The sequence below is a fragment of the Panthera uncia genome (genome assembly GCF_023721935.1).
Source record: "Panthera uncia isolate 11264 chromosome B3 unlocalized genomic scaffold, Puncia_PCG_1.0 HiC_scaffold_1, whole genome shotgun sequence".
NCBI classification, from domain to species: domain Eukaryota; kingdom Metazoa; phylum Chordata; class Mammalia; order Carnivora; family Felidae; genus Panthera; species Panthera uncia.
The window spans coordinates 90,985,487-91,007,235 of record NW_026057582.1 but is presented as its reverse complement, the minus strand read 5'-3'; the positions used below and the strand labels follow the sequence as shown (position 1 = coordinate 91,007,235).

The following is a 21,749-nucleotide window of genomic DNA, read 5'->3' as shown; positions in this document are numbered from 1 at the left end:
TCCATGGTTTGAAAAGAGAGGAAGATAATCCACAGTGATGATAGCAGAAGCTACTTTCAACTTTTAATCTATGATTGCATTAGTAGCTTTTCAGAAGTTGAGCCATTCTTATATTCTAATATTCTCTTCTTCTATTCTTATATTCTTAGGGTATACTTTTTTATTACATTACTGGATTGGATTCGCTATTGTTTTGTGTGGATGTTTGCATGTGTGTTTGATAAGATATGATTTTCTTTTGGTTTTCATATGAAAATTACACTAATCCCAGAAAATGAGTTACTTAGCTATATTTCTCTTTCTAGTTTGTAAACTATAGAATATAGTAGTTATATTGGGATATCATTTGTTTTATATATATATAGATATAGATTTAGGTATAGATAGAGATACAGATTTAGATATAGATTTAGATATCATTTGTCTTTTGGATGTTTGGCAAAAGTTGACTATGAACTTCTCTTTATTTAATTATTGTTTATATTTTGCAGGGGGATTAGGTAGGTTGACAGAAATGCTGTGTGGAAGTTAACAGATTTCATAAATATCAACTTGGGTAGATTGTCAAAACATAATATTGAGTGAAAAAACCAAATTACCCATTCATCAGTCAATGGACATATGGGGTCTCTCCATAATTTGACCACTGTTGATAATGCTGCTGTAAACATTGGGGTGCATGTGCCCTTTCATATAAGTATTTTTGTATCCTTTGGATAAATTCCTAATAGAGCAGTTGCTAGTTCATAGGGTAGTTCTATTTTTAATTTTTGAGGAAACTCCATACTGTTTTCCAGAGTGGCTGCACCAGTTTGCATTCCCACCAACAGTGCAAAAGTGTTCCCCTTTCACCACATCCTTGCCAACATCTGTTGTTCATGAGTAGTTTGTTTTAGAGAAGATGTGGTATATATATATATATACAATGAAATACTACTTGGCGATGAAAAAGAATGAAATCTTGCCATTTGCAACAACGTGGATGGAACTAGAGAGTATTATACTAAGTGAAATAAGTCAGAGAAAAACAGATAACATATGATTTCACTCATATGTGGAATTTAAGAAAGTTAACAGATGAACATAGAGGAAAGTAAGGAAAAATAAGATTAAAACAGAGAGGGAGGTAAACCATAAGAAATTCTTAAATATAGAGAAAAAACTGAGGGTTCCTCGAGGGGAGGTGGTTAGAGGGATGGTTTTAAATGGGTAATGGGCATTAAAGAGGGAACCTTTTGGGATGAGCACTGGGTGTTATGTGTAAGAGATGAATCACTGAGTCTACTTGTGAAGCCAAGACTATACTGTTAGTGAATTTGAATTTAAATTAAAAAAAAAAGCAAATTACCAAATAGTATGTACAGTTGATACGATTCCTTTAAATTTTAAAAACACACAAGAAGTGTTCATATTCTTCATGTATAGGTACACACATAGGTAAAAATCTGTTAATGGAATGGAAGGAATGCAAACCCAACAAAATAATAGTGACTATCTGAAGGAAGGGAAACACTGAATAGAACTATAGAGATCATGGTAAAAAGGGAATCTGAACTTTATACTTTATTATATAAATTTCACATTTTATTTTAAAAATTAGTGTTAAGCAGGGGTGCCTGGGTAACTTACCTGGTTAAGCATCTGACTTTAGCTCAGGTCATGATCTCACAGTTCATGAGTTTGAGCCCTACATCGGGCTCTGTGCTGACAGCTCAGAGCCTGGAGGCTGCTTCAGATTCTCTGTCTCCCTCTCTCTCTGCCTCTCCCCTGCTCACGCTCTGTCTCTCTCTCTCTCTCTCTCTCTCTCTCTCAAAAATAAACATTAAAAAGAAAAGTCTTAGGCAAATACTAAAATGTCAACAGTAATCCATTCTAGGTTGTGGGAACATGAAAACACTGGTAATTTCTTTTTTTTTTAATTTTTAAAGGAATTTCAAAAATTCTGACTTTTGAATTTTATCAGATAACTTCCGAGGATCTATTGCAATGACCTTTAGATGAATTATACTAACAAAAGTTTAAATTATTTTTATTGCTAAATGTGTTTTATTGGATTTTTTTATCTGGATTTTAACATGTGTTATTTATATTTTTGTGATATCTTTTCTAGGTTGTATAATCAAACACTAGTTCTGTATTACTGTTACTGTGCTCTTTGAAAACTTCTAGTATATCTTTGCTTCCCACAGAATAAAGCCAGGACTTTGAGATTAACATTAACATCTTTCTAAATCTGACCCCATCCTCACTGACTAATTATATCTGTAGCTCTCAAGCACACAGCTGTCTGTTTTTATCATAATTGATTTTATTTTCCCTAAATAATCTTTTTTTGCTCCTTTGCATACTTTTTTAAATGTCAATAATGTCATCTTCCTTCAGTTAGTAATCTGCTCTCGTTCTTTCAAATTTGTTTCCTTTGTCATTTCCTTTATGACATACGTATTGTATAATGTGTGTGTTTATGTGTGTGATTTTCCTGTAAGCTTAGTTATTCCTGGAGGAAGTAGGGATGTGGAAATGATCAAAAACTAATGTATACAGGCTACTTATTCTCTGTGTAAAGTAGAATGGGGGACATAGAGATACACCACCTAAACTGCCTGTCAAGGATCTGTTGCCCTAGCTGCTAAGAGTGCTTTAGGGGACACCCTTTAGCTGTCAGCCCCTTTCGGGGTTTGCTTCACCTACAGAGAACTTCCTCTTCTAAAGACATACTCTTCCAGGAACCACCTAAATCCAGTGACTGATCAAGTTGGAGGTGGAAAGGCCTAGCTATTTCAACCCAGAGCAGGATAACTGTGATGGGCCCTTTCAGCTCTAAAGCCCTTTTTAGAGTGCTTTGAGGTTGTTAGGCATATATTACAGCTGACTTCTCTAACTTCCCAATTATGCCTCTCTCTTTGCCTTCCATAGATATTGATCCCAAAGGCACTCCCAGTAGATATTCTGCACGCTAAATTTCACCTCAGAGTCTATTTCCCAGTGAACCAAAACGGCAATAAGTAGTTTTATATTTCTGTTATAGCCCTTTATCCCTCTGTGTTTTGTTTGTATACATATCTGATTCCCTTATTGAACTATGGCTAGCTTGAGGGCAAGAACCATCTTTGTATTCCTAGTATCTAGCACAGCAACAGCATTCTAGGCTTCGGTAGGAGATATACACACACACGTGCACACATACACCCACACAAGTTATCTGAACAAATTTACAAAATATAAAAATTTAAGATTTTTAAAGATTTTGTTTTAAATGTTTTCCAGCTTTCAGATGAAATGGAGACGAAGAAGACTGTAGAGGTATTTAAAATTTCTGTTCTATGAGATTATGTATCAAAAGTATTATGTAGAGGGGCGCCTGGGTGGCTCAGTCAGTTAAGCATCTGACTCTTGGTTTCAGCTCAGGTCAGAATCTCAAAGTTCGTGGGTTCAAGCCCCTCATCAGGCTTTGAACTGACAGCTGTGGAGTCTGCCTGAGATTCTGTCTCCCTGTCTTTCTCTGCCCTTCCCCCACTCTCTGTTTCTCTCTCTCTCTCTCTCTCTCTCTCTCTCTCTCTCAAAATAAATAAACATTTTTTAAAAAGTATCATGTGGAAATGAAAAATGTTTATAATAACATAGATGTAGCTATAAATATAGATGGAGCTCTGAGGGAAGAGGTGGGTACAGGTATAGAAGCTTTCTCCTGCCTTTCTTTATCGGTAGTTTAGCTAAAATTCTTGATCATTTGGGTTATGTCAAAGTTGGTTCTGAAATATGATTTTGTTTTGCTTTTGTAATTTGGCATATGAATATGCCAGGGCTCTTAATTTCATGGAATCAGAAAATATGAAGATTTTTTTAAGGTAAGATAAATATTTTTCACTTATTTTAATAGGAGAAAGTGAAATAATTATGTTAATGAATTATAGTTAAATATTTATCTGTCTTCTGTAGTCCTGTGAGACTACTATACTGAAAAGGGTGAAGTAATTAGTGTTCTGTGATACTTCCCTCTTTCTAGGGTTGCAGCTTCTCAGGATTCAAAACAAATGAGCTTACTCAACTACCCAGACATTTGGATGCTGAACAAATTTATCTTTTTATTTTAAAAACCCAGAAGTTTGATGTACGTAAACATTGTTATTGTATGATACATTTTGAGAATATGATTTAATGAATCAGACCTTTATTTAAAGCTATGACAAATTAGGTATTAAGCATAAGCATGATTGAATTTTGAAGGCATTAAGTCTGGCAAGAAAAGACCAGTAATATTTAATACCCTGATCACTAGAAAAAAATGTATTGGACTCTGTGTTACTGCCTCAGGAGTCTGAGGTTGCTACTGTGCATTGCCTTGGCATGTGACTGTAACAAGTGTGTTCCCCTCCCTCTCCTGCTTTATCAGCTCAAGATATTTTAGTCTGCTTATTTTGACCCCAAAATAACTTATGGGAGCCCTTCCCCACAATCCCATCTTTTGTGCCTCCAAGTGTCTGGGGAATTTTTGAGTAGTATCTCCACAGGGTGGCCAGTTGAAAAACTGTAAGCATAGGAAGGTAACTAGATCATTGCCCATTGGTTGCCAAAGGTGGGCTGAGAGTTCTGTGGTTACTAATACTGATTTCCCACTTAAATATTAGGTGGTCACCTAACAAGGTTTCCATTTCCTGAAGGCTTAAACAACGCTCCCTTATCCCCAAGCAGATTCCTTTCAGATAGTTCTCTGAGATGAAGTTGGCTCCTGGTAGGCCCTCTTCCCCATCTTTCACCTCCAGCTTTCCTGTGCCTCTTTGTTTCTCAACCCAAAATCCCTGTTTGTTTCCTCTCCTACAATAGTCCATCAGAAGGAACATAATCAGCCATTAAGCCCCTCCTAATGGTTGCAGTGTTACAAGAAGTAGAGTCTGATTGACCTGGTTTGGATCTTCTGCTTACCCTCAGGCAACTACAGAGCACCTCTATTAACAACTATATCTAGATTCAGTAATGACACTCTCTCTTATTTTCCATGCTAATACAAATGTTTTTCAATTCTCTTTTACATTTTGTGGGATTTTGGTGACAGTGAAGGCTTAGTGTGACCTCTTTATACAATCACCTGATCCCATTTTTAGAGAAATACTATAGGTGCTAATTATAGTTATGCCTGGATCATGAGCATATTTATCTCTTTTCTCTGACAATATTTACCACACTTTCCTCAGGAAAAATATTTTATTGTTATAAAAAGATTGTGATTCAAATCAGTTTATGAATGTTGTTCTAGATAATCTATAATATTTTTTCTAACTCTAAAATTCCATGTTCTAAGATGGTACTACTATATTTTAAATATGGGTCCATGGGGCACCTGGGTGGCTCAGTCTGTTGAGCGTCCGACTTCGGCTCAGGTCACGATCTTGCAGTCCGTGAGTTCGAGCCCCGCGTCGGGCTCTGTGCTGACTGCTCAGAGCCTGGAGCCTGTTTCAGATTCTGTGTCTCCCTCTCTCTCTGACCCTCCCCCGTTCATGCTCTGTCTCTCTCTGTCTCAAAAATAAATAAACGTTAAAAAAATTTAAAAAAAATATGGATCCAGTACATCTAACACAAATCAGAAGATAATCACATAAACAAGACATAAAAGTGCAGCTATGATGAATTTTTAATATGGTTAATTTGGAGGATGCTTGCATTTTTGAAAGAAATAGTAAAGTGAAGAGTGGAAGTAGATATGGGTAGAGGGTGGATGGAGTATGACAAGCATCTGGGTATATCTTGGCATAGATACCCAGTGTTTTATTTGGTAATATCCCTAGCTGATTTCAAAAAAGAATTTAAATTGGTTTACTATAGCATGTACAATGCAATAGCATTAAAATAAATTATGAGGTTATAGTAAAGAGAATAAGTGTAGGAAAATAAATATAATCAGAGAAGATTATTTCATAGAAATGCTTATGATAACAGACCAAGGGATTGAACTTAAGGATCTGAAACTTGCAAAGAGGAGGTTATAGGGCTTCTGTTACAGGAATGGAAGTATGGGAATCCATGGAATTAACGAATTCACCTAACCCCATCCAAACATGTTCCTTTACATACAGTCATTAATTTAGTTCCTTGATGAGAGAAAGTGTACATTATTCCCTCTACCTCCCAGAACAGAACCATGGTTACAGGTGATGCTTACTAAACACTTTATTGAATTAAAGTGAGTGAAAAATGACCTATATTCTGAATAAGAGTAGAAAGCTGAGCCACAGGCATAATGATATACATGAATAGAAATTCAAAAGAAAATTAGAAGTCATTTTGTCTAACCTAGACTCAATGTTAGGAAAAAAATAAAGTTCCAAGTTAGATAATCTAGGTTTTAAGATATGTTTACATTTACTTAAATCAAAAAAAAAAAAAGTATCACAGAGTGGTGAGAGGAGAAGAGAGAACCTTTTAACTTTTTCAGCTGTGCTTGGGGTTTTGGGGCAATTTCCAATTTTTGATTGTTTTGACTAAATATTGATATACTTTAAAGAATTTGAAATTTTACTGAAAAAGGAAGTTAGTGATACTAGACATAGCCAAAACAGAATAGAAGCAATCATGCACTTACTATACACTGAAAAGAATCTTTGCTTGAAATTTGCAAATAATTTAAACAAAACTATTCAGCTTTTCCCTGTATTTCAATTTTCTACTTTTTTTCTTTATGTACTTTACATATTTCCTTATAATTAAGAAGTACTAAATCTAAGCTGTTAAGCACTAAGTGCTAAATTGAAGCTGTTACCAATGGACTCCATACTATAATTAGTGTCCTATGAAAGAGAAGTGCCCCCACAGAATCATGACAAGGAATCTTTTTTGGCATAAAAGTCAGCATGATATCCTTTTGTAGACTTGTACTTGAGGAACAGTAATTCATACCTATAGATTTCATTAAAGTAAGTCTTGAACTGTAATGAATCTGGCATTTTAAAACTTTTAGTAAGTCAATAAGATAAAATCATCTATTGAATGTGCCTATTTAAAGCAAGATTTCTGGTCAACATAAATAGATTTAACTTTATGTGACAATTTTTATCAATTGCCTAAGGAGTACACTCTTAGATAGGGTCTAGACTTACAATGGGGCTTGTTGGGATAAAATTCCAATATTGTTGGTATCTGTCTTTAGTATAAAAAGGAAATTGTAGCATGTATTGTGGAATTTTTGCTGTTCTTAGTCTAGCCTACAATGTCATTTCAATAACTACTATGCAAATCTGATTGTTGAGCATATGAAATGTGGTTAGTGTGACTGAGATGAATTTTTTATTTCATTTCTTTTAATTAACTTGTATATGAATTTTAAAAGTAATAGCTGATTCAGTTATTGAAAGCTCTCAATTATGGTTGGAGCAAAATCACAACTCTGTATTTTATGAAGTCTAAATACTGACCTAGTATTTATGATAAAAATGAATTGTTCAAATTGAGATGTGCTATAAATATAAAATATATACAGTATTTCAAACACCTGCTCCCACAAAAGAATGTAAGATATTTCATTAAGAATTTTTTACAACAGGAGCACCTGGGTGGCTCAGTTGTTTAAGCGTCCGACTTCCGCTCAGGTCATGATCTCACAGTTCATGAGTTTGAGCCCTGTATCAGGCTCTGTGCTGACAGCTTAGAGCCTGGAACCTGCTTCTGATTCTTTCTCTGCCCCTCACACACTCACACACACACACACACACACACACACACACACTCTCTGTCAAAAATAAACATTAAAAAAAGAATTTTTTACAATTATATGTTGAAATGATTATATTTTAAATATATTTTATTAAATAAAATATGTCATCAAAATTAATTTCACTTTTACTTTTTTAAATTGGCTACTAGAAAATTTAATATTATCTACATGGCTCAACTAAATTTCTATTGAACAGTGCTAGTCTATAACCATTGAATACATACTCTATATACAGCCTATTTACATTAACATGTTTTATAATGTATTTTAATTTGGTCTCCATGTGTCTTTTGTTCCACAGGAAAAAGTTTTTAAAATCTGGAAGACCCATTTTCTCTCAGAAGCTTCTATTGCTCTTTTACATGATTCATTTTGGTGGTGGTTTCTGCATAAATTTAAGGTATGATGTTATTTTTTAAACTTCTTTTTTTTAAGTTGATTTGTAGTACAGTGAATTTTTTAGTAGAGATAGCAGTGGTACAAAAAAGTGTTTTTTGGATCCTTTCACAGAAATTGGGTTTTTAGTATTCTTCACATGTTAGAAATCCTGTTTAAAATCTAACGTTCTTTCTGGAGCACCTGGATGATTCAGTTGGTTAAGCATCTGACTTCGGCTCAGGTCATGATCTCATGGTTTTTGAGTTTGAGGTCTGCATCCGGCTCTACACTGGCAGCAAAGAGCCTGCATGGGATTCTCTCTCTCCCTCTCTCTCTCTGTCCCTCCCCTGCTTGCCTGTGTGTGTGTGTGTTCTCTCTCAATAAATAAATAAACTTTAAAAAAATATCTAGAGTTCTTTCAGAGGAGTTAAAACTTTAATATGGATTTCAAAGATCCTGAATCTTCATTAATCAGAAAAAAATTGGTGAAATCAGTGTAGTGAATAATACAGTTTTAGCTTAACTCAGTGCTATAATGTGCTGACAAACAGGTAAACAGAAAACCCACTGTAAATCATTGCAGGAATTTTCATCTGGAAAATAGTCCATACCTCTGATGGATACAGGGTCTTTATTTGATTCAGAAAAGTAAAAAATTCTGATTGGGTTTAAGAAGAGAAAGACATCTGGATATCTGGGAAAGATATCTGGGAAACAGTAAGAGAATGGAAATAAGAAGCACATGAGTCTTACAGTTAGAGAATATGGGAGCCTGGGAAAAGTGGTGAATACCAATGACTGTTGTATGTCCTCTGGATCTGGGAGAGTAGCAGAATGAGGAACCCTGGGATCACAGCCCAAGCACTAAGAAGATGTGCCATTACATCAAAGTTTACAAATAGACTCCACTCTCTGCCTTTCCCCAGCTCAAATTACTTGCACAAAGCTGCTTATGGATTGTCACAGGAATTTTGTACCATGAAGCAATGGGTATTAACCAGTTTTACATACAAACCATTCAGTTAGTGCTATATGTTAGAATAATTAGTGTAATTCTAGATTAAGGTTATCTGTCCTGTATTTCTGATATTGTTAGGAGCTCTGGATATAGCATTATCTAGGGAAATTCGTGAAATCAGGAGAATTTCATCACCTTAAATTTCTTTCTCTAGATCTGGATGCTGAATTTATGTTTTTCCTTGAAACAGAGAAACATTACATTCTGGCTTTAATCTGTTAAGATTATATATAACAAGTTTTTGAAGGAAACATAATCTAAGAGTGTTTCTAGTAACTGTTTTGTCAGGCAATAATAGTATTTTATTGCTTTGAACAAACACAGATTTGACACCAAAATATTAATGACCCACTGCATTTATATTGTTTTTGGAATAATAAGGAATTAGATTTGTTTTTATCTTTCTTTAACCAAGCTATTCTGTAGAAACTAGTGGATTTCTGAAATTAAAATGTAATAATTTAGTAATAACTTTAAAAAATTATAACTTAATAAGATTTCTAGTGTCATTATATTTGACTTGTTTTGAGAAGGAATATGTAAGTTAGTTGGATCAGTCTTCTGCTAGTGTTCTAGGGAACTGACAGGGGCAGTTTAGGGATCCAGATCAAATTGAAGCAAACTTTCTATGATTTAATGAGAACAATTCCTCTTTCATCTGTTTTGTTCATTGCATTTTATCTATGACTTTATTTCTAAGAGGGTTTATTATAATATATATACATATTATGTTGAAGCTAGTGAACTATGTAAAGTGGGAATAGAGCTATTCCTTGAATATTTGTTTTGTTAGGTAAGCTCCTCTTTTAAGCTTTACTATTGTTTTAGATGGATGCAAAACACATAAATTCTATCTATATTTGAATACACTTTATGAAGAATAAATAGTACTGATTTTATACCTAGAATATGGTAAAACCACAAACCACTTGTTCAATTACCAATAGTTTATATGACAAAATACATAATCATATTCTAGAATGTAGCATGCTTCAGCATGGTAGCTTTAAAACATATTTCAGTAATTGTTATAGATTAATATAAAAGCATATTTCCTTTATTGCCTATGTTTAGTGATAACTTGATCTAGTAGAATTTTAAATCTGGTTTTCCCAAATAATTATTGTGAAACTTTGGGCTAGTCAAAAAACCTCTCTGAACTTCACTGATCTCATCTCTAAAAAACAAAACAGGTAGAAAATTACATATACCCTGCTTTTTTCCCCTAAAGTTGTTGTATTAAAAGTGACATGAATAAGAAGACACCTAGTAAACTTTGAAATACTATATAAATATAATATGGGATTCAACACAATAGAATTAAGAGATCTGACTTTCAAAAACAAGTTTATCCACTTAGTAAATAATGTGTCCTAGAATAGTTATTTACCTCTCTAAATCTTTCATAAAATAAAAAAATCACATACTTTGTATGTTTGTTGGGTTAAATGAGAAAGTACATGTAAACTTGTTTACATGGAGCTACGTATATAGTGTTTAATGGATGTATCTATCATTATTATTATTATATTAATTGAGAGAACACAGTATTCCAAAAATTGGGGGCCAATGTATAGGCTAAATAACAAAAGTTTCCCTGATGATGTTTGACTGGAAGAACTTCAGTAATGATATTTCAATATACTTAATATTTTTAAAAATTGCCCTTGGGACTTGGGCTCCTCCAAAGATTCAGAAATCTGTAAAGCACATTATTCCCACCCATATAACAACAAAGGAAACCCATATAACCTATAACATTACAACTTTTTTAAATTTATCATGTAGAGTAAATTTCAAAGCAAAGAATGTTAGCAGGGAAAAAGAGAGTAATTGTATGATGGTAAATTGGTTGTGTCATTATTATTACTAATAGGAAAAGTCATAAATAGATGTTCTAACACCTCATTCTCAATAATTGGTAAAATATACAAAAAAAATCAGTAATTATATAGAAGACTTGAGCAACACCGTCAACCAGATTGATCAATCTAATTGACATTTACTAAATATTTCTCCTGACACAACATAATATAAATTTTTCTCAAGTACACATTAGACATTTACCAATGACTTTCTGAGCTAGGAAAACATCCTAACAAATTTAAAATAATAAAGTCATACAGAGTATGTTTTCTGACCAAAATGGAATTTATAAATGAATAACATAAAGCTGACACCAAAGCCAAAGATATTATAAGAAACAAAATAACCTATAGACCAAAATTCTCTTTGATGAATATTGATGCAAAAATCCTCAACAAAACACTAGCAAACTCAGTTCAGCATATTAAAGGATTATACACTCTGACCAATGGGATTTATTCCCAGAATGCAAGTATGATTTTTTTTAAATGTTTATTTATTTTGAGAGAGGGTGCATGCAAACAAGGGGAGGGGCAGAGAGAGAGAGAATCCCAAACAGGCTCCATGCTATCAGCACAGAGCCCAATGTGGGGCTTAAACCCATGAACCATGAGATCATGACCTGACCCAAAAATCAAGACTCAGATGCTCAACTGACTGAACAACCCAGGTATGCCAGTAAATGATTTTTTAATGTATTGTTGAATTTAGCCTACTAGTATTTTATTGAGGATTTTTGCATCTGTGTTCATCAGAGATATTGGCCTATAGTTCTCTTTTTTAATGGTGTCTTTATCTGGTTTTAGTATTGGGATAATGCTGGCTTCATAGAATGAATTTGGAAGTTTTCCTTCCTTTCTATTTTTTAGAATAGTTTGAGGAGAATAGGTATTAACTCTTCTTTAAATGTTTGGTAGAATTTGCCTGTGAAGCCATCTGGTCCTGGACTTTTATTTGTTGGGAGGTTCTGTTTTTTGTTTTTTGTTGTTTTTTTTAATCCAATGTCTTTGCTGGTTATCCATCTATTCAAATTTTGTATTTCTTCCTTTTTAAGTTTTGGTAGTTTACATGTTTCTAAGAATTTATCCATGTCTTTTATGTTGTGCAATTTGTTGGCATATAGTTTTTCATAATATTCACTGATAATTGTTTGTATTTCTGTAGTGTTTGGTTGATATTTCCCCTCTCTCTTTTATGATTTTACTTATTTTAGTCCTTTTTCTTTCCTTTTTGATAAGTCTGGCTAGAAGGTTATCAATTATTGATTTTTTTCAAAGAATCAGCTCCTGGTGTCATTGATCTGTTCTGTTGTTTTTTTAGTTTCTGTATCATTTATTTCTGCTCTGATCTTTATTATTTCCTTCCTTCTGCTGGTTTCAGATTTCTAGTTCCTGTAGGTGTAAGGTTTGGTTGTTTGAGGTTTTTCTTGCTTCCTGATATAGACCTGTATTGCTATAAACTTCCATCTTAGAGCCGCGTTTTCTGCATCCCAAAGGTTTTGGACCACTGTATTTTCATTTTCATTTGCTTCAATTTACTTTTTAATTTACTCTCGTATTTCCTGGTTGACCCATTCATTGTTTAGTAGCATGTTATTTAAACCCCATGTATCTATGGACTTTTTAGATTTTTGTCTTGTCATTGACTTCTAGCTTCATAGTGTTGTGGTCAGAAAAGAAGTATAGTATGACTTCAGTCGTCTTGAATTTGTTGCGGCCAGTTTTGTGGGCTAATTTGTGACCTAACATGGAGAATGTTCCATGTGCATTTGAAAAGAATGTGAATTATGCTGTTTTAGGATGGGACAATCTGAATATATCTGTTAAGTCCATCTGTTTCAGAGTGTCATTCAAAGCTATTTGTTCCTGATTATTTTCTGTTTAGAGATCTGTCTGTTGATTTAAGTGGGGTGTTAAAGTTTTCTCTACTACTATTGTATTATTGATTAGTTCCTTTATGTTTGTTACTCACTCTTTTATGCATTTGGGTGCTCTTATGTTGAGTACATAAAGATATACAATTGTTATATTGTTGGATTGTCCCCTTTATTATGATTCAGTATCCTTCTTTGTCTCTTGTTATAGCCTTTGTTTTAAAGTCTGTTTGTCCCATACTTAATTATGGATACTCTTTCTTTTGACATCTGTTTGCATGATGTTTCTCTGTCCCTTCACTTTCAATCTGAAGGTGTTTTTAGGTCTAAAATGAGTCTGTTGTAAGCACCATAAACTACTTGCATAAACTACCATTTTTATGTTGCCTGTCTACACAGACTGCTGTCTCTTTAAGGGTGGCGACCCAGCTATCACTTGCCCTCCTGGCTCACCCAGTGCTGAGTCAGCTGACTTTTAAAGCTCCGGGCTCCAAGTACCACTGATTTTATAAATTCACTGAATTCAGCCCCTCTAGTTTCTAGTCAAATGCTATGGAGATTAGTCTTCCCTATTTGAGCTCCCTGGTGTAAAGGCCCATTTCTTTGCCCTCTCCAGACATGCAGCTCCCTCCCTCCTACAGGCAGCCTCCCTCCACCTTTCTGACTTTCCTAACCTTTTAGATGCAGATTCTTCTCTAAATTTAGTTGTGGAGTTTGTTCTGCCAGTCTTTGGATTGCTCTCTGGTCTATTGACTTGGATGCTGATGATATCTAGTTGTAAATGTGGATGGGGTGAGCTCAGGGCCCCCTTGCTCCGTCATCTTCCCAAGCTAATCCTATCAGGACTTCACTATAATATTGAAATTATTTTGTGTATACATTTCTTCCTTCTTACAACATAGTGTGTCTTTAGTTTAGCATCATGTCACAATTGTACTACTTCTGGCTGTGGCTGTCTCATCCTAGTAACTGCTTTAATTTTATGCTGAGTTACTGATAAAAATAGAGTTAAAGTGGTTATAGAACAAGAGAATTTAAAATTCATTGATTGCCTCTGCATGCCAGCTTTAATGCAGGAACATTTATTAACCTGTCAAATGTTTGTGTGCTCTCTGTGTGCCAGGCACTGTGCTGAGGCCTTGAAAAACAAAGTCAAACAAAACATGATCCTTGTCTTTATTTTACTATGCTACTTTAAGATATGTATTGTCAGATACATTTGGTAGATGAGGAAACTAGGACTAATTAGCCCAGGGTAAGGCAGCTAATGAATAACAGAGCCAGTATTCAAATTCAGGTCTGCATGATACCAAACCCATGCTTATTCCACTATAGCAACTGATCTGCCTTTTAAGAATAAATAAAATTATTGATATTATGCATACAAATCCAATTTTTAATTGTAGTATTAATACTTTTAATTCCATTCATTTTTTATTTTTTAAGCCTGACAGAGAAAATCAAGATTCCTTGTTTGATAGAATTTCAGAAAGTTATGCGGTGCTTTTCATGAGCATCCCTGCAAGTCGAAAGGATACATTCCTTCAGGTAAACATAGAAATTAACTGGTTATGGTAAGCATTTTTAGAGCAAATGAAATAAAAAAATAGTTATTTTATTCATTTATTAGAAGTTATTGTGTTACTTTGAAAGGAAATTGCCTGAAGTAGAGTAAGTAATGGTCAAATATGAAAAGTTATGCTTCCCCCTCAGAATATTGTATTCCCTTGCCTAAAAGTCTTACAGAATCTCCTTAGTGTGGTACAGGTATTTTGTTTGCATATTGATAATGTGAAAACTGTTGACTTATCCTATATATATTTTTGATTTTTTTCTGTGTATCTATAAAATTAATCATTTTTCTTTTCCCTTATAATATATCTTTTGATCTGTTTAAGAGGACTTGAGAAGTTTATGTTATGTGTAAGGGCTAAGCACCTGTTAAAGTAAACAAAAATGGACATAGTTATGAAGTTTTTGTTTTACTTTTCTGTCGTTATAATAACTATTGAAAAGGATTGATTAAAAGGCTTTGTGTTCTTTGTGTTCTTTTAATGTGAAATGAAAATGTGTAGGAATTTCATTAGATATTTTTAAATTTATTTTTTTTAATTTTTAAGTGTTTATTTTTGAGAGAAAGACAGAGACAGAGCGTGAGCTGGGGACCGGCAGAGAGAGAGGGAGACACAGAATCCAAAACAGGCTCCGGGCTCCAAGCTGTCAGCACAGAGCCTGATGCTGGGCTCGAACTCACGAACTGTGAGATCATAACCCGGAGCCGACGTCAGACTCTTAACTGACTGAGCCATCCAGGCACGCCTGATATTTTTAAATTTAAACATCTAGCATTTCAAAGCAGAAGCCACATTCAAATACTTTTGTGTTGACATCTGTAAATCAGAAATACATTCATATTTTGAGTTGATAACTGTTTTTCTGGGTAAAGCAAACTTAAAAACAGTAAAATGTCTTTCACAATGGAAGTATAAACAAACTTAAACTGCCAAATATTTATGTTCAATCTTGCCCTATCTTACTTACTCACAGTCATATACACGTAGTGTCATAAAAGGAAACCAGTAGTGCACTGGGAATAGGGAGACTTGGCTTCATGTCCAGAATCTGCTACTAATTACCTGGATGATCTTGGCAAAACATTTAGTCTCTCACTTCCACAGCTGAAAGAGGTTGATTAGAACCGTGATTCATAAATTGTTGTTTTGTGGAACAATGGTGTTCTGAAAGATGGACTAGGATTTTTCTCTCCTAATACTAAAATATTTTGTTCTTATTTGCATGTAAACGTTAGTTAATGGTTAGGATTCTTGGTAAATTGCCTAGAAATGACAAAAACAGCTCTTTCTCCTATCCATAATTTTCCACTTACTCTATCTTTTGTGGTGAGTGAGCCTAGCCTATGTAACATGGTTTGATGAAATCAAGCCTGCTTTAACACCATGCTTTTGAGAAAAGGATAACGGGCCTATTTAATATGGACAAAGATAGTAGTGGCACCATTGCATATCCCCCATTCTCCAATGTCTAGACCTACAATTTTGGTCCAAATGTTCTCCCCTGGGGTTGATATGCCTTCTGATAGATCCTATATTTATAACCTTTCTCAAATCATGACTTGATTTTTTTCTGGGTCCCTATTTTCAGTAGCTTTTTCCAAGGAGAAATTAGAACTTGTTTATTCAAAATTCAAAGCCTCATTTGAGAACAAACAAGATGTACATCTTGGTGATTTGACCCCTTGACCTGGATTTGATCTTCTTTTAATGCTCCCTTTCTGTTTCTATGCTTGAGGCCACCTCCCTATACATCTATATCCTCCAGAGCTGTTTAAGTAGAAGTAAAGCCTCAGCTCTTATTGACCAATTTCCATTATTTTTAACTCACTCAGATAAGTTAGGGTTTTGTTACTGCTTGCTCATCTGATTTATTTTACCTAACAGAGGGAAATTTATTAATATTTAAGAATCAAAAAGTCATCTTCATATTCCACTATTCAGTACAAATTAGCTTAATCTAAACATATTTAATGTGGCTTTTACTTCTCTTTCTTCCAGGGTTATACAATGATAGACCTTCAGAAATTTTCCCAACACAATTTGACATTTGATCCTTAATCTCATGAAGATGAGATATTCACATAAAACTTCTAGTTCACCTTGTTCAATCTTTTAATTTTAATAGTCAGTATTACTTCTTATACCAAAATATAACATGTGATTATTTCTGGTAGTAAAAAAAATGTTCATGATTCACTCAATAAAATTAAATATACCAATATATTAAAGCATTCCCCCCAGCCACCAAACAAAAATCATGGAATTCTTCGAAGAATATCATCATTTACCAGAAAGTTTCAGCACTCCTGGATTAGGTAACTGTGTTAGTTGCCTATTGTTACTCTAACAAATTATCAAAAATTTAGTGACTTTTCAAACAACAGAAATTCTTTGTCTGAGACTTATAGAGTCCAGAAGTCCAAACTGAATCTCATAGGGCTAAAATTGAGGTATCAAGGGACAATTTCTTTCAGAGGCCCCAGAGGAGAATCCATTCCTTGTCTCTTCTAGTTTCTGCTGGCTGCCAGCAGTCTTTGGCTTCTGGTCACATCACTCTAACTTCTGTTTCTGCCATCACGTTGCCTTCTTCTCTTTTATAGTAAAATTTTCCAGAGCCTCCCTCTTATAAGGACACTTGTGATTACACTTAAGGCACACTGGATAATCCAATATAATCTCCCCACTTAAGATCTTTAGCTTCATGAAATCTGCAAATCCCTTTTGTTGAATAAATTAACATTCCCATGTTCCAGAGATTAAGACAGTGACCTCCAAGGGACACTTAGATTCCAAAAGTTTACATTTAATATTAAGGGCTAAATGTGATTTTAAATACTTATTTGACTGCTGAATACCAGAATAATAAATTAAAATATTTTAATTTTTTAAATATAAAACTATAGTAACTTTTATGTTTAGTCACTTCCTAAGAGAAATTTAGTAGTTTAGGGGTTTTAAGTCTAATAGAATAATACAGTACCATATATTTGTTGATATCTGATCATAGTTTTACTGTGTAAACAATATATAGTTATTACAACGTATTAACTCACCTAAACAGATTTCAGTTATTTAAAAAAAGTTTCTTGTAGCTTCGGGGGGTTCCGGAAGATGGCGGTGTAGGAGGACGCGGGGCTCACAGCGCGTCCTGCCGATCACTTAGATTCCACCTACACCTGCCTAAAGAACCCAGAAAACCGCCAGAGGATTAGCAGAAGGGAGTCTCCGGAGTCAAGCGCAGACTAGAGGCCCACAGAAGAGGGTAGGAAGGGCGGCGAGGCGGTGCGCGCTCCACGGACTGGCGGGAGGGAGCCGGGGCGGAGGGGCGGCTCGCCGGCCAAGCAGAGCCCCCGAGTCTGGCTGGCAAAAGCGGAGGGGCCGGACAGACTGTGTTCCGACAGCAAGCGCGACTTAGCGTCTGGGAGGTCATAAGTTAACAGCTCTGCTCGGAAAGCGGGAAGGCTGGAGGACAAAGGGAGGGAGAGCTGCTGAGCCCCCGGACGGCAGAGCTCAGCTTGGCGGGGAACAAAGGCGCCAGCGCCATCTCCCCCGCCCATCCCCCAGCCAAAATCCCAAAGGGAACCAGTTCCTGCCAGGGAACTTGCTCGCTCCGCGCAAACACCCAACTCTGTGCTTCTGCGGAGCCAAACCTCCGGCAGCAGATCTGACTCCCTCCCGCTGCCACAGGGCTCCTCCTGAAGTGGATCACCTAAGGAGAAGCGAGCTAAGCCTGCCCCTCCACCCCCCGTGCACCTTGCCTACCCACCCCAGCTAATACGCCAGATCCCCAGCAACACAAGCCTGGCAGTGTGCAAGTAGCCCAGACGGGACACGCCACCCCACAGTGAATCCCGCCCCTAGGAGAGGGGAAGAGAAGGCACACACCAGTCTGACTGTGGCCCCAGCAGTGGGCTGGGGGCAGACATCGGGTCGGACTGCGGCCCCGCCCACTAACTCCAGTTATACACCACAGCACAGGGGAAGTGCACTGCAGGTCCTCACCACGCAAGGGACTCTCCAAAATGACCAAACGGAAGAATTCCCCTCAGAAGAATCTCCAGGAAATAACAACAGCTAATGAACTGATCAAAAAGGATTTAAATAATATAACAGAAAGTGAATTTAGAATAATAGTCATAAAATTAATCGCTGGGCTTGAAAACAGTATACAAGACAGCAGAGAATCTCTTGCCACAAAGATCGAGGGACTAAGGAACAGTCACGAGGAGTTGAAAAACGCTTTAAACGAAATGCAAAACAAAATGGAAACCACGATGGCTCGGCTTGAAGAGGCAGAGGAGAGAATAGGTGAACTAGAAGATAAAGTTATGGAGAAAGAGGAAGCTGAAAGAAAGAGAGATAAAAAAATCCAGGAGTATGAGGGGAAAATTAGAGAACTAAGCGATACACTAAAAAAAAATAATATACGCATAATTGGTATCCCAGAGGAGGAAGAGAGAGGGAAAGGTGCTGAAGGGGTACTTGAACAAATTATAGCTGAGAACTTCCCTGAACTGGGGAAGGAAAAAGGCATTGAAATCCAAGAGGCACAGAGAACTCCCTTCAGACGTAACTTGAATCGATCTTCTGCACGACATATCATAGTGAAACTGGCAAAATACAAGGATAAAGAGAAAATTCTGAAAGCAGCAAGGGATAAACGTGTCCTCACATATAAAGGGAGACCTATAAGACTCGGGTCTGATCTCTCCTTTGAAACTTGACAGGCCAGAAAGGCTTGGCACGATATCTACAGTGTGCTAAACAGAAAAAATATGCAGCCGAGAATCCTTTATCCAGCAAGTCTGTCATTTAGAATAGAAGGAGAGATAAAGGTCTTCCCAAACAAACAAAAACTGAAGGAATTTGTCACCATGAAACCAGCCCTACAAGAGATCCTAAGGGGGATCCTGTGAGACAAAGTACCAGAGACATCACTACAAGCATAAAACATACAGACATCACAATGACTCTAAACCCATATCTTTCTATAATAACACTGAATGTAAATGGATTAAATGCGCCAACTAAAAGACATAGGGTATCAGAATGGATAAAAAAACAAGACCCATCTATTTGCTGTCTACAAGAGACTCATTTTAGATCTGAGGACACCTTTAGATTAAGAGTGAGGGGATGGAGAACTATTTATCATGCTCCTGGAAGCCAAAAGAAAGCTGGAGTAGCCATACTTATATCAGACAAACTAGACTTTAAATTAAAGGCTGTAACAAGAGATGAAGAAGGGCATTATATAATAATCACAGGGTCTATTCACCAGGAAGAGCTAACTATTATAAATGTCTATGCACCAAATACCCGAGCCCCCAGATATATAAAACAATTACTCATAAACATAAGCAACCTTATTGATAAGAATGTGGTCATTGCAGGGGACTTTAACACCCCACTTACAGAAATGGATAGATCATCTAGACACACAGTCAATAAAGAAACAAGGGCCCTGAATGATACATTGGATCAGATGGACTTGACAGATATATTTAGAACTCTGCATCCCAAAGCAACAGAATATACTTTCTTCTCGAGTGCACATGGAACATTCTCCAAGATAGATCATATACTGGGTCACAAAACAGCCCTTCATAAGTTTACAAGAATTGAAATTATACCATGCATACTTTCAGACCACAATGCTATGAAGCTTGAAATCAACCACAGGAAAAAGTCTGGAAAACCTCCAAAAGCATGGAGGTTAAAGAACATACTAACGAATGAGTGGGTCAACCAGGCAATTAGAGAAGAAATTAAAATATATATGGAAACAAACGAAAATGAAAATACAACAATCCAAACGCTTTGGGATGCAGCGAAGGCAGTCCTGAGAGGAAAATACATTGCAATCCAGGCCTATCTCAAGAAACAAGAAAAATCCCAAATACAAAATCTAACAGCACACCTAAAGGAAATAGAAGCAGAACAGCAAAGGCAGCCTAAACCCAGCAGAAGAAGAGAAATAATAAAGATCAGAGCAGAAATAAACAATATAGAATCTAAAAAAACTGTAGAGCAGATCAACGAAACCAAGAGTTGGTTTTTTGAAAAAATAAACAAAATTGACAAACCTCTAGCCAGGCTTCTCAAAAAGAAAAGGGAGATGACCCAAATAGATAAAATCATGAATGAAAATGGAATGATTACAACCAATCCCTCAGAGATACAAACAATTATCAGGGAATACTATGAAAAATTATATGCCAGCAAATTGGACAACCTGGAAGAAATGGACAAATTTCTAAACACCCACACTCTTCCAAAACTCAATCAGGAGGAAACAGAAAGCTTGAACAGACCCATAACCAGCGAAGAAATTGAATCGGTTATCAAAAATCTCCCAACAAATAAGAGTCCAGGACCAGATGGCTTCCCAGGGGAGTTCTACCAGACATTTAAAGCAGAGATAATACCTATCCTTCTCAAGCTATTCCAAGAAATAGAAAGGGAAGGAAAACTTCCAGACTCATTCTATGAAGCCAGTATTACTTTGATTCCTAAACCAGACAGAGACCCAGTAAAAAAAGAGAACTACAGGCCAATATCCCTGATGAATATGGATGCAAAAATTCTCAATAAGATACTAGCAAATCGAATTCAACAGCATATAAAAAGAATTATTCACCATGATCAAGTGGGATTCATTCCTGGGATGCAGGGCTGGTTCAACATTCGCAAATCGATCAACGTGATACATCACATTAACAAAAAAAAAGAGAAGAACCATATGATCCTGTCAATCGATGCAGAAAAGGCTTTTGACAAAATCCAGCACCCTTTCTTAATAAAAACCCTTGAGAAAGTCGGGATAGAAGGAACATACTTAAAGATCATAAAGGCCATTTATGAAAAGCCCACAGCTAACATCATCCTCAACGGGGAAAAACTGAGAGCTTTTTCCCTGAGATCAGGAACACGACAGGGATGCCCACTGTGACCGCTGTTGTTTAATATAGTGCTGGAAGTTCTAGCATCAGCAATCAGACAACAAAAGGAAATCAAAGGCATCAAAATTGGCAAAGATGAAGACAAGCTTTCGCTTTTTGCAGATGACATGATATTATACATGGAAAATCCGATAGACTCCACCAAAAGTCTGCTAGAACTGATACATGAATTCAGCAAAGTTGCAGGATACAAAATCAATGTGCAGAAATCAGTTGCATTCTTATACACTAACAATGAAGCAACAGAAAGACAAATGAAGAAACTGATCCCATTCACAATTGCACCAAGAAGCATAAAATATCTAGGAATAAATCTAACCAAAGATGTAAAAGATCTGTATGCTGAAAACTATAGAAAGCTTATGCAGGTAAT

General features: G+C 35.9%; 1 protein-coding gene across 1 annotated transcript in view; it reads left to right on the top strand.

The window, feature by feature from the left end:
- Window positions 1–21,749, top strand: part of FAM227B (family with sequence similarity 227 member B) — a 196,968-nt gene that overhangs the window by 19,374 nt on the left and 155,845 nt on the right. The window contains exons 6-9 of the mRNA XM_049614133.1: window positions 3,268–3,303; window positions 4,007–4,111; window positions 8,007–8,105; window positions 14,287–14,414. Of these exons, the coding sequence (XP_049470090.1) occupies window positions 3,268–3,303; window positions 4,007–4,111; window positions 8,007–8,105; window positions 14,287–14,414 (368 nt within the window). The remainder of the gene's footprint in view (window positions 1–3,267; window positions 3,304–4,006; window positions 4,112–8,006; window positions 8,106–14,286; window positions 14,415–21,749) is intronic.